The sequence below is a fragment of the Lethenteron reissneri genome, chromosome 21 (assembly GCF_015708825.2).
Source record: "Lethenteron reissneri isolate LAM-NWPU_2019-01 chromosome 21, ASM1570882v1, whole genome shotgun sequence".
NCBI lineage: Eukaryota > Metazoa > Chordata > Hyperoartia > Petromyzontiformes > Petromyzontidae > Lethenteron > Lethenteron reissneri.
In genome coordinates this window covers 215,453-228,838 of record NC_083799.1, presented here as the reverse complement: position 1 = coordinate 228,838, position 13,386 = coordinate 215,453, and the positions used below count along the sequence as shown (strand labels likewise).

Below are 13,386 nucleotides of genomic sequence, written 5' to 3'. Positions count from 1 at the left end.
TAGCATTTACCGTTATAAACCTTTTTCATGTGTAGTAGTTCCGTAGTAATTACCCTGTAATCGGGTAATTTGTATGGGGTAAGGGTAAAAGGTAGGGTAAAGGTAAGCTCGTTGCTTTTTACCTTTTACCTTACCTGCTAAAGGGTAAAAGGTAGGGTAGAGTGATTGTATTGTGGTAAGGTAAAAGGTAGGGTAAAGGTAGGCTCGTTGTTTTTACCTTTTAACTTTTACCTTACCTTGCCGAGGCCTACCATATTCTATGGTTCTTTCAGTAAAGTCACGCAGATAGAAAAAAAAAAGTTTGTTCCAGTGAAGAGGGGCAAGAAGAGAAAAAGAGCGAAAGCGTGATTGAGCGCAAGTCGGAGGAGGAACAGAGAAAGACAGCAAGAGAAGGCACGTAGAAAGATACAACCATGGCAAGATATGATGGGGCACGACCATGAAGGGATTTGTAGACCATTGTGATGAATTTGAACAGGCAACGGTAGTACAGGGAGCAAGTGCAGTTGCGCGAGGAGGGTCTCGAGGTATGGGAATTATAGGGAAGGTTGAATATGATCCGAGCAGAGTTGTTTTGGATTTGTTTAAAGGAGGTCAAAAGAATAAATGGGCAGACTGAGCATAAGAGAGTTGCAGTAGTCCAGACAAGTATGGATAAGGGAATGGATGAGGAGTTTTTCAGCAGAGGTATAAATAAGCTGTCGGATTTTTGCGAATGTTGAACAAATTAAACCGCCAAGAGATTTTGCAAATGTCAGATTTTATTTGAATAGGAATGAAGCTTGTATTTGCTGGAAACTCATAGGCAAGGGTCATCCCATATTTTTACCCCGTGTTAGTATATCATGAGATCACCATTACCTAGCATGTAGTGCTTCATCTCTGTGCTTTATATTGCTGTTTTATCAACATTTTAAAGGTTTTATTTTTTTAATACATAATACAGGAATATTATATTGTTCGTGACTTGGGTTAATGTGAGGTGACTATAAATAATACTATCGAATGCCCAACAGTGAAAGACATGACGGTACTTTTAAAACTTAAATCAATAAATGTACAGATGACTCTTTTTTTAGTTTTAGGTAAGAGTGCCAACTTATTGTCATGAACTTCAAACTTTTAAATGAACCACTTTTTCTGCTATGTGTCCTTGTGACGCAGGGTCTGTTCTTCTACCTGACGCCCGGAATGTGCCCGAGCCTGGCCACCATGCGCTCCATCATTGAGTGTGCGGGGGGGCGAGTGCTAACAAAGCAGCCAGGCTTGCAGCGCCTCGCTGAGCACCGCAATAACAAGGTGAGGGGTGGGGATGGGGGCGGCACTCCCTGTCACAGCACCGAGCCAGCACCTCCGGGATTCTGGGTTCCAGTCCATGGGGAGGAAGTGGTTGGTCTCATGCCTGGTCATCAATGACTGTGTAATAATAACGATAGTTTACTTATTTATGCAGGAAAGTCACACTGAGTCATAGGATTCTTTTTTTTAGGAGGGTCCTAAAAAGAACGATGTTACCGGCCAATTGATGAGTGTTTATTCAAGTGAGAGGAAGCCAGAGCACCTGAAGAAAACCTGCAAGTGCGAGGGGGCAACACTATCCCCATACAGATGGAAACGGATGGAGATTAGTCCACCTGTTGTATTGCCATATTGGCGAGCTAGGGTATGGCACCTCGACGCCAATGGCAAGGAAGTTTCCCAACATTTGTGCGATCCACCAACCCTCACCTCCACCCTGCTGGATTAAGGCATGCCACCACCACTGTAAATAGTACATTGCCTTCTCACAAAGTCATTTGAACGCTTGAAAGGACTCGTATTCAGACAATTTTGAATGGCCTGTCATTTATCCACAGTCAGTCTGGTTGCATTGAATCCACACTTATTAAGGTTTATGGATATATGTAGGAGCAGAAGCATGCACACGGTTTTGCAAGTACACTTTGTTTACAGTGAAATGTCATTATTTTCCCATTTCTTGCATTTACCAGCAGCTATCATTGACAATTTTTTGAGCCCCAATTAAATCCCCATTAAGAGAATGTTAAATTATCCTGGTATAAGCATCGTGCTCACGTTTTTACACAACCTTAAAACATTCTGTCACGGGTGCCTTACATCTTCCATACATTTCTACCTTTTTCTTACGCTGGGAAGATTGGCGACATCAGCCAATACCTTAGTCCCCAATGAGCTGTGGATATGCAACATTGTACTGTACGAGAGAATAATGGGTTGAAATATATAATTACAGTGGGTATTAGTCTATTTCTCTACTTGTATAATGACAGGGTGACACCTGTCGGCCTGAAGAGGTAATTACGGTTATGGGGGTATTACATAATGCCTTATTATAAGGGAGGCGTATCTGGAGTAAAGGTGAAAGGCGGAGTTAGTCCAGAGGCTCCGGGAACCTACTGGAAGGTTCTGGAAGGGGGCGTGGCCAGAGGCGGGGCTTGGTCGCGCCGGGGCGCATATAAGGGGGGCCGAACCAGAGGTTCGGGTGCTGTTGCGGGTCCTGGCTGCGTCGCTGCTCATTGTCATCTCTTCGTCTCCAACCACGTGGCTGCAAGACCCTCTCTGTCGCCGTCGCTCAGCTAGTCGGACAGCTAGCGTAGCGTATGCCGGAGATGGGCTATGTGTTAGGATCGCCTATGTGTTGCTGCATTATGTAATGTATCGCTCCGTATGCTCTTAATAAACAAGAAGCCTTCTACTCGACGTGTCTCGGAAGTCGCTAACTACACTTGGTCACAAGCCCAAATCCTGGCTGGGAGTCGACTCAGTTTTTTATTCTTCACAGTTTAAATAAAATACGTACAATTTGTGGGGCGTCAACTGTGGTCATGCTATTCATAATCAACGTTTTTGGGTTTAGATCGCGTTTATTTATAAATGTGTCGTAACCCTCCACCACCCGACACGGCCAATCAGTAAAAATGTGTCACGTTGACAAAGACAAATAGTTCACTGCTTTAGCCCACCGGTGTGTTGAAGCCACAACATTTACAATTTGAGTACGACGTTTCGCTGGTAATTGCATCCAGCATCATCGGGCAATTCGCCATTCTTCACCATTCTGGCGAATTGCCCGATGATGCTGGATGCAATTACCAGCGAAACGTCGTACTCAAATTGTAAATGTTGTGGCTTCAACACACCGGTGGGCTAAAGCAGTGAACTATTTGTCTTTGTCAACGTGACACATTTTTACTGATTGGCCATGTCGGGTGGTGGAGGGTTACGACACATTTATAAATAAACGCGATCTAAACCCAAAAACGTTGATTATGAATAACATTGGTCGCGAAAGCCTACGTGTTAAACTGTGGTCATGCTGTGGAGACATTTGCCCTGTCGTGTTATTATGCTCCTTTCCCACAGCTGAGATGTATGCCTTCCCCATTCTAGTTGCATAGATCTAATTTGACCTGGCTTTGAATGACAGTATGTAAGTGAATTTTGTGTATTTCTCTTAGAATGTAACTCTTATTTTGTCTTTGTGTCTCTGCCAGAACTTGCCAGAGATCATCATCATATCTTGTGAAAATGACCTACACCTGTGTCGTGAATATTTGGTCCGTGGCATTGGTAAGTGCGCATTAAGAGCGGAAATAATATAAACTAGCTGGTGGGGGGGCCTGTTACACAGACCGATATATATTCAAATATATAAACAAAACCAAAAGGATAGACAGAAAAAAGTCTAAGTATGCAGTCACGCCACACTATAAAAGAATACATCAGTTCTGACATGAACAACAGAGCTAATTTATACGGCTGGAGGTGACCTGGATAGGTCGAGTGCAATCTGCATTTGAATGAGAACCATTCTGCACACGGTCCCAGACAAAGGTGATGGCTCTTAGTATTAATACGGCATATTAGATATCCCGGATTCCTCAGAGATGTTTCTCTGCGGTGTAACTGTTATATAACAGTCGGGGATCGCGGGCGAGTATATCCTTCCTCCAGGCTTGATATGTTGTAGTCTTGTCCTCCGTAGAACCGGTTCATCGAGGAGGTGACTGAGGTTTATAGAGGCAGGAGGCTGAAACCCCCCCCCCCCCCCACTACTCTCTACCTTTCCCGAATGGGGTTTCCGCAAGGCCCAAACCGGGTTTTGTGGTCTGCCACGCAAGCTCGCACGCATCCCCGGTCTGCACACAACAATCCACACATATATAACCAAAACTACAATAAAACGAAACCAATGAAACATAAAAATCATAAAAAAACATAATAACCAAGCATATACAGCACACAGAAAACGTGGCGGGGGCCTTGGAAAAGTGAAATACTCCAGGGCATACTGAGCACAGCTTAGGGGTTGCCATAGCACAGCAGGGCATGAGAACTATAAAACCCATACCCTGAGCACCATTGGTGGTTGAAGCATGAGGCCTGGTCCCCCATTCAACACGGATTTATATATATATACAGACATCAAAAACTGTCACGGACTGGTTGAATATTATATTTATAAACAGTTCATATTTAATATATTTGAATAATGAATTTGCAATCCCAATATAAATTGGGTGTACTCATGTACTTGCTTCACTGTGATATGGCAGATTAAGTAAAACTATCTGGTCAAACAGGCCAATCTGCAATGTCCAATATTTTCAGTTTGTGTCATACACACCGTTCTATCGCACGCACCATGTGGCCGCAGTAAAAAAAGGTGTGAGTACACAATCGCAGTCCCATTACACACGACATTAGATGTTACCTGTACACTAACCCTGTGTGATCTATTTTGCTGAGTCAACATAACACCTAAAACTATGTACTGTAGTTACACTTTAAAGTTATATTTTCCCTACGTCCTAAACACTTAGCCGGTGTTTTCGTGGACAATGGCCACTACGTGCAGTTGAGTGGATGAAGTCCAGAATTCTAAGAGCATAATTGCCCCACCTAACATTACACATCACACTATCTACTGTACAGCTCAGAAATAGTACATGTGTGTAATGTGGTTACATACCCTCACCATGTGCTATATCTGAGCTGTATACAGTAAATGGTGAGGGTATTTTGAGAAAATAATAAGTGTCTGTCGTCAAAGAAAAGTCACATTAATGTTGTGCAACAAAGCACCGATGTATCATCATTGCGCATACTCACTCAGTACACCCTTTCCTACAACACGGTACAGATGCAGTACGTGATAAAATGGAGACATGTCGAATAAAATTGTGCATTGACCAATCGCTGGGCTCCAAAAATCCACGGTGGATAAAACAGGCACTTTCTGCCAATACCCGATTAAAAATGTAGTTTGTCCAACCCACAAGCCGGAAAAAAAACAGCGTTACATTTTGTAGACGAGCACCGTGTGACACACACTCACGCACAGATGCACAAGACGATTAACTTTTATATATACAGTATAGATGATGTAACGATAAGTTAATAAATGTTGTCTCAAAAAATGTTTTTTTGTTATGAACTCTTTTAAATCAAAGATTGTTCAGACTCTTTTTGAAAATATTGGACTCGTTTCATGAGTGTTCATATGCGAACACATTTGTTTGCAGGGACTATTGTTATCCCTTGGAATTGGGTCCACTGAATGTGGTTTGTCAGTCAACAGGAGGTAGTGGTTACATTTTTGTAAATGAGCATACGAGAGATTGAAAAAAAAGCTTATGGAAATTTCTCAGGATTAATGTCCTGTTTGCTGACATTAATGACCAGTACAGAGGCAGATATAGTGTGCCCCTTTGCTTTACCTACTGTGATTAATTGCCCCATTATTGATCTCCTAACTGTTCTATGTAATAATGTAGTACAACATGGATTGGGGAGCTAGATTATCTTCCTCCAGTTCGCTAATAAAAAAAAATCCATTTATTTGAAATAGAGTGGAAATATGCTATCTGTGGATGGCATGTATATAGTCAGACTTGTTCCATGTAAAGGCAATTGTTTTCAATGAAATGTGCATTGCCTGCATGATAGGAAAATCTGTCTTATAGTTCATTTACACTCGCTAAAGTTGCGCTATCTACAGGAAAACCAAATAATGTGTGCATCTCATTTACAAAGGGAAGCTCTTTGTATATGGGTTTAATCATTCAATATTGACAGAGTAAATATTAACAGTCAATATTGAATGCAACTATCATTGCAGAAGCCTTACACTCTCATACAACATGTAACTATTGTGTACAGTGGTGAATGTCACATTTCACTGCATGTTTTTATAGAATGTTAAAGTAGAATTAAGTTACTCTTTGGTTCTTTCGGTAAAGTCACGTAGGTAGAAATAAAATAATAATAAATAAAACAAATCACGACGTTTCGATCGCAACACAAGCAATCCTCATCAGGTGGGAACACCACAGCAAGATAAAATGCTGAAGTGGGCGAGAGAGCTGCCGTGGCAAGAGGTTATATAGGTAAGAAAGGAAGGAGGGAGGAGCAAGGGGGGAGAGAGGGGGGGGGAGGAGGTGGGCTGCGTGAGCGCTAAGGGGAGAGGAAGTGAGGCTGGGGGGGGGGGGAAGTATGCAGGGCTAGAAGTGGAAAGCTGGGGACACGGGGGGAAAGAGACTCGGAAAAATAGACTAGTAACCGGCAGGTATGATGGAAACAATCACAACAGTTAAGGCTTTACCTGGTTAATAACATCCTTCCAATGATTGCTCAATTTGTATCCATCTTCTCGGTTGAAGTTAAGTCTATGTTTATATATCTGGATGGCTTCATGAACAAACCTTTGACAGTAGCCCGAAGGTTTGCAGAGTACCTTGGTCTCGGAAAAGACTATCATGCGAGCCCACAGCGTTATAACAATGGTCAGCCACGGCAGAGGTATTGGTTCTGCCGTGATCTAAACTATACGTGGTAATTCACAACAGGAAAATCACTGGTGTTATAAAACACAAGTTGACTCTGGCATGATGTATTTAATCACAGATGCTAAGCAGAGGCCATAATTCCTAGAATGCAAGCAGCCAGACAAAATAAGAGCTATAAGCTGAGGAAAATAGTTGTGAGCATAGATTATCGCTTATATAGGGAGAATAGCATTTGGGAGCCGGAGCATGCATGAGTACCAAATCAGGGCGATGAAAACAAGGAATTAGGTTTACAACTGCAAGGGATTGTAAAGAATGACAGCTTGCATAGAGCTTTATGTCCAATTTAATGTTCCTGCTCTTAAAAAAAGAGGGGACCTCACTCCTTGCACGCGGTAACCCCGAACGAGTTTTGTAAGTTCATCGTTCCCATGGTGGGGGGCAGTTCATCCATCGGGTGACCGTTGTGGACTTCCAGTAAAGTGATTTTTTATCGAACATCACTTGGATAATAGACAATAAATCACGATCCAGGATTTGAGCTCAGCAAAATATTCTAAGTAGCTAATTCGGATATATTTTTATTGAGATCAGAATCAGACTCAGAATATTTATTTATACTGGAGGAATCCGATGAGCAATAAAGGTCTTTTTCACAGATGTCCAGTCGGGTTTGGTCAGAATTTTACAACAAGAAACAATACAAAAACACGATAGGAGTGCAAAGTATAAGACATGTAAATAAATAACTTTAAATGTATACAAATAAAACTAAAAATGTTTGTCTTACCAGGTTAGGCCCAGATATAAACCTGTCTCATGTAAATACATTAGGTCATTTACCCAGCCATCGACATAAAGGTCTATTCCATGATTAACTGTGTCTCCCATGTGTAAATCTGACATTTTTTAAATTGTTCTGAGGTAAAAAAAAAAATCCTGATACATGTTTGGGGCGTGCAATGAGCTCGTGCATTGTTTAATATATTTCACTTTGGTCATCAATATTGAATGTCATAGAGCAATGTTCAAATACACCTTGTGGATTATATAAGCTGAAATGAATTAATTGCTCTTGTATTTGCATGTCAGGGCAGTTGTAATCAATATGCTATTTCTGCTCGTCTATTCCCTACCCCCCCCTCCCTCTTTCGACAGAAGTGCACAATGCGGAATTTGTCCTGACGGGGGCATTAACACAGACCCTAGACTATGAGTCATATCCTTTGCAATGAAAACGGTGCTTGTGTAAAACATGTTTTGTTGTCGCAAAGGTGCCTTGATTATTGTATACTAAATATGCGGTATAAACAGAGTTCAATGTTAAAATATTCACTACTCGACTGTCATATTTGCTTGATTGTAACAAATGGCAACGGTGGGATAACCATATTAATAGAGAAGCTTAAAATATTAATTATATTTCGTGCAATCTTTATTCAGTTTTCCTCATCTTCTATCAGTGCTTGCACAAGCACTGAGTGCTTTGAGACAACTGTCATGCACACGTGAATGTTACTGAGAGACGACAACACTATCAGCTGCAAGGAATTATTGAATCACTGAAGATTTATGCGCATGTCACTGCGAGTCGCCATTTTCAACTAAAGTGTGTTCTCAATACTGGGCTAATTCAGCAGGGCTGGGGTGCCCCTGTATATAAGATTTCTTAATAACAACAAACATTATTTCCATCTAGGCCAAATTTATCCCATTGGCAGCTTATTTTTGTTTAGCTTTTTATCTTACCTATAACAGTATTTTTTTTTTGTGTGTGTGGACGTGTGTCGCTTTTAACTGACAAACTGTTGGGTTTACGTTTCAACAAAGTACACCGTTAAAACAAACTAAGCCCCAAATGGAAACTCGCTATTTGTTTTTGCCCTCCGTCAAATGTAAACGAATAAAATCACACTTTATAATAATTTACGCTGATCGCGGCACCAAAGCACGCATTTGGGCAAACGCGGAACGCTGACTCGCGGTTGGCCCTAGCAGCGCACACGAGCTCGCTGAGCTGCGACGGGAGAGAAGTTCTTCGAGTTAAAAAGGCAAAAAAAAGCACACCACTTAGGTAAATCCTGAACAGTGTGATGTCCTCTTTCACCCCCCCCCCGCCGCAATGTGTGCAGTTACTACTGTAGAGTCAGTAGATGCTACTGTAGCGTCAGTAGATAGTACTGTAGCGTCAGTAGATAGTACTGTGAAGTCGGTAGATAATACTGTGAAGTCGGTAGATACTACTGTAGAGTCGAAAGATACTACTGTAGAGTCGGTAGATGCTACTGTAGAGTCGGTAGATACTACTGTAGAGTCAGTAGATACTGTAGAGTCAGTAGATAGTACTGTAGAGTCGGTAGATGCTACTGTAGAGTCAGTAGATAGTACTGTAAAGTCGGTAGATGCTACTGTAGAGTCGGTAGATAGTACTGTAGAGTCAGTAGATGCTACTGTAGAGTCGGTAGATAGTACTGTAGAGTCAGTAGGTAGTACTGTAAAGTCGGTAGATGCTACTGTAGAGTCGGTAGATAGTACTGTAAAGTCGGTAGATGCTACTGTAGAGTCGGTAGATAGTACTGTAGAGTCAGTAGGTAGTACTGTAAAGTCGGTAGATACTACTGTAGAGTCAGTAGATAGTACTGTAGAGTCAGTAGATAGTACTGTAAAGTCGGTAGATGCTACTGTAGAGTCAGTAGGTAGTACTGTAAAGTCGGTAGATGCTACTGTAGAGTCAGTAGATACTACTGTAAAGTCGGTAGATGCTACTGTAGAGTCAGTAGGTAGTACTGTAAAGTCGGTAGATGCTACTGTAGAGTCAGTAGATAGTACTGTAAAGTCGGTAGATGCTACTGTAGAGTCAGTAGATGCTACTGTAGAGTCAGTAGATGCTACTGTAGAGTCGGTAGATAGTACTGTAAAGTCAGTAGATGCTACTGTAGAGTCAGTAGATAGTACTGTAAAGTCGGTAGATGCTACTGTAGAGTCGGTAGATACTACTGTAGAGGCAGTAAATAGTACTGTAAAGTCGGTAGATACTACTGTAGAGTCGGTAGATACTACTGTAGAGGCAGTAAATAGTACTGTAAAGTCGGTAGATGCTACTGTAGAGTCGGTAGATACTACTGTAGAGGCAGTAAATAGTACTGTAAAGTCGGTAGATACTACTGTAGAGTCAGTAGATAGTACTGTAAAGTCGGTAGATGCTACTGTAGAGTCAGTAGATGCTACTGTAGAGTCGGTAGATAGTACTGTAGAGTCGGTAGATGCTACTGTAGAGTCAGTAGATAGTACTGTAAAGTCGGTAGATACTACTGTAGAGTCAGTAGATAGTACTGTAAAGTCGGTAGATGCTACTGTAAAGTCAGTAGATACTACTGTAGAGTCGGTAGATGCTACTGTAGAGTCAGTAGATAGTACTGTAAAGTCGGTAGATAGTACTGTAGAGTCAGTAGATAGAACTGTAGAGTCGGTAGATGCTACTGTAGAGTCAGTAGATAGTACTGTAAAGTCGGTAGATGCTACTGTAGAGTCAGTAGATAGTACTGTAAAGTCGGTAGATGCTACTGTAGAGTCAGTAGATAGTACTGTAGAGTCAGTAGATGCTACTGTAGAGTCAGTAGATAGTACTGTAGAGTCGGTAGATGCTACTGTAGAGTCGGTAGATACTACTGTAGAGTCGGTATATGCTACTGTAGAGTCGGTAGATGCTACTGTAGAGTTGGTAGATACTAGTATGTTATAAATATTAAAAGCAACAGAGGTAACAAAATGCACCACTGAAAATAAGAAGCCAATTCCGAAATATGCATTTGAATGCTACAGTGGTTATAGTACAACTCGGTGATAAACTGAGAACACGTGAAGTTTCTGCACAGCGTTGTGCGCGCCCTTCAAATTTTGAGCTTCTGGGGAGGGGTTTTCAGTGTATTAATTTTTAGGATTCTCCAAAAAAGGCCCGTTGTATGTGAGATGCAGTTTATTCCCCGCCCACGTGTTATGCCTCCCTGTTGCCTTTTGTCTGGTGATAACAGAATAGCCAGTGATTTTTTTTTCCAAGTATGCTCATTAAAATATTTGTAGAGCTGGATTGTAGTGAACACTACATATCCAGATTATAAAAATTGCTGCCAGGAAAAGCTGTTCGTCGTATTTTAATTAACAGGCCAGGAAATGTTACTTGCAGTCAAAGCGATTAAGCTGAGTCTTGGCTAAATTGCCCCATCTTTAGCTAAACTAAATTAAACTGGAAATATCGTTTTTATTCGCCAGTGAACATTATACTGAGAATTGATTTATTTTAGTTAGTCTATTTCACTCATGGATTACTTGCATAATTTGAACTATAAGATGAAATTATTGCTTATTATAAAAGTTAAAAATCCGATGTGACTAGATGGGTATATATTCATCTTGTGGATAAATCCACCTTGGTGTAAGTACTCTCATGAACAATGTTATAATTGCTACGTTTTGTGTAGGTCCAGAGTGTAAATGTTTAATTTGGAACTTAAAGGTTTAATTTATTTAATTATATGAATCAGATGTCATATTTACTTGGTAATGCATTACATTTTATTTAAATTATTTAATGCAGCCATTGATTATAATTGTATATTCTAAAACAAGTCAATCTATGAATTTCACCAATTTTTAACATAAAATTAAATTCTGTTGAACATGGGAAGAACTCGTGCATGGGATTAACTGCCCTTGAATGTTTTTTTTAAGGTGCAACGCAAACATTGTGCTAATTACCTTTGCTCATATGTAAGTGCCTTGACAGTTCGCACGTATAGATTCACCTAGGCCGTGGGATAACGAGCTCAACAGGCGGTGTCTTCCATCTCCCTTGCGTCTGGTGGCCCACTGGCTGGGGTCGGCTCAGGAGGTCGTGCGGGGCCGCTTCCCTGCCATCTTTTACATTGCAGCACTCTCCTAGGCCTCATCCTACTACCCCTTTGAGACAATCACCTGCTTAATTTTTCTAAACTTGTAAAAAACACAATTAGGTCAATTTGTGCAGCTGTGCAATTGCTTGCTCACTCCACTGCTGGCGGAAGGACTTCCCACTAGAGTGTACAGTCCCGCTGTATATTGCATTCTCTCCCATGCTGACAAGATATCTTGAAAGGGGTGGGACTACTTTACCTGACCACACGTAGCCTGCCGATTGACTAACTGTCGTGTATCCATTTACACTGCTGGGCGTACAGAGGCGGGGAGGGGGGGTTTAAAACAATAATAATAAAACTTGTATTTACCAGGTAAAGCCCACTGAGAATTGGCTGTTTTTCAGAAGTGACCTGGCCACAAATCATAGCTCAACTAAGTGGCTTATGTTGAAATTTATAACTGTCAAATATAATCCAAACACATGTTTCTAAATGAGGGAAAAACCAGAGGACCTGGAGAAAAATCCAAGCAACTACGGGGAGAACATGTAAACTCCGAATATACAGGCATCAGGGTCGGGATCAATACCACGACCTCCTGCATCCCAGGCGAGGGAGATAACATCTCACCACCACAGCGCCTATTGTTAATACAATTCATTAACGTCCACCATTGTTTTTGAAGTCCAGGTGAGCAGGTGGCTGTTGGAGTTAATGCCATGTGAGAGCATCATTGCCAACAACCCTGACATTTTGTAACATTGGGTTTCATCCGAGTTCTTTTGGGTAGCAAGTTGGTCGTCTCAGTCCTACCACCGATGACTGCTCAAGAAAACATTGGCATATTGCAATTGAGGACCAACATTTTCATAAAATTGTATTGCGACGACCACTGTTTGCAAGGCATATATAAAAAAAAAACATGCCACCTTGTATTACAAGAGGCTATTGAGGTTCTCACTTTGAGTTTAGAATGAAAATGTTTGTCTTACCGCTTGACTGATGGCGCAATTGGAGAGTAATTCTACGGGCGAAGGGCAAACATGGGATGTACAAGCTTTCGAGGTCTTGTACGCTACCATGTGCCCCATTGTAAATACAACAATGCCACTCTCGTGCAATGATGCAGCTTCCAGCAGTGCTTTTCGCTGTTGTACAGTTTATCTTGAGCTATAATATTGTTTGGTGGGTCTGAAACAACATTGTTCAAAATACGATTTGAAACATCTCGTTTGCCCATGTGCTAGTGCTGGGATTGGCTGGTCAAGATTACACATGGGTCATGGTGGTATTTTCTTTTGTAAATGCAATAATAAAAGTGGAATAATATGTCTGAAGGCTTGAGTTAATTTGCACATTTCCAAATTATTTCTCAAGCATTTTTGACTACAAATTGTAGGCTGCAGAGGCATTGCTTGTGTATTTTGCCACCTGTGTGCTGGTGAGCTAGGGTCAGCCATCTAGCCTCCAATAATCATTAAAGACGTCGGTAATAGCTGCAGTAACTCACTAATGTTTGTAATTAACTGGGTTGTATTTTTTAACGTCGGAATATTACAAATCATGTTAACCAGACAACGTTACATGCAGGAAAGCTGCAGCGTTTACAATCGGCTTTACTAAGTGTCCCGAGTGACGTTGACTCCTGAGTGAAGTAAACTGTTGGAGAGAGAATCCTAAAAGCA

General features: G+C 41.3%; 1 protein-coding gene across 1 annotated transcript in view; it reads left to right on the top strand.

Moving 5' to 3' along the window:
• LOC133344995 (PAX-interacting protein 1-like) overlaps positions 1 to 9,329 on the top strand; it is a 71,998-nt gene extending 62,669 nt beyond the window's left edge. The window contains exons 18-20 of the mRNA XM_061555332.1: positions 1,165 to 1,299; positions 3,516 to 3,591; positions 7,968 to 9,329. Coding sequence (XP_061411316.1) covers positions 1,165 to 1,299; positions 3,516 to 3,591; positions 7,968 to 8,044 — 288 coding nt within the window. The 3' untranslated portion in view covers positions 8,045 to 9,329. The remainder of the gene's footprint in view (positions 1 to 1,164; positions 1,300 to 3,515; positions 3,592 to 7,967) is intronic.
• The last annotated feature ends 4,057 nt before the right edge of the window (positions 9,330 to 13,386 follow it).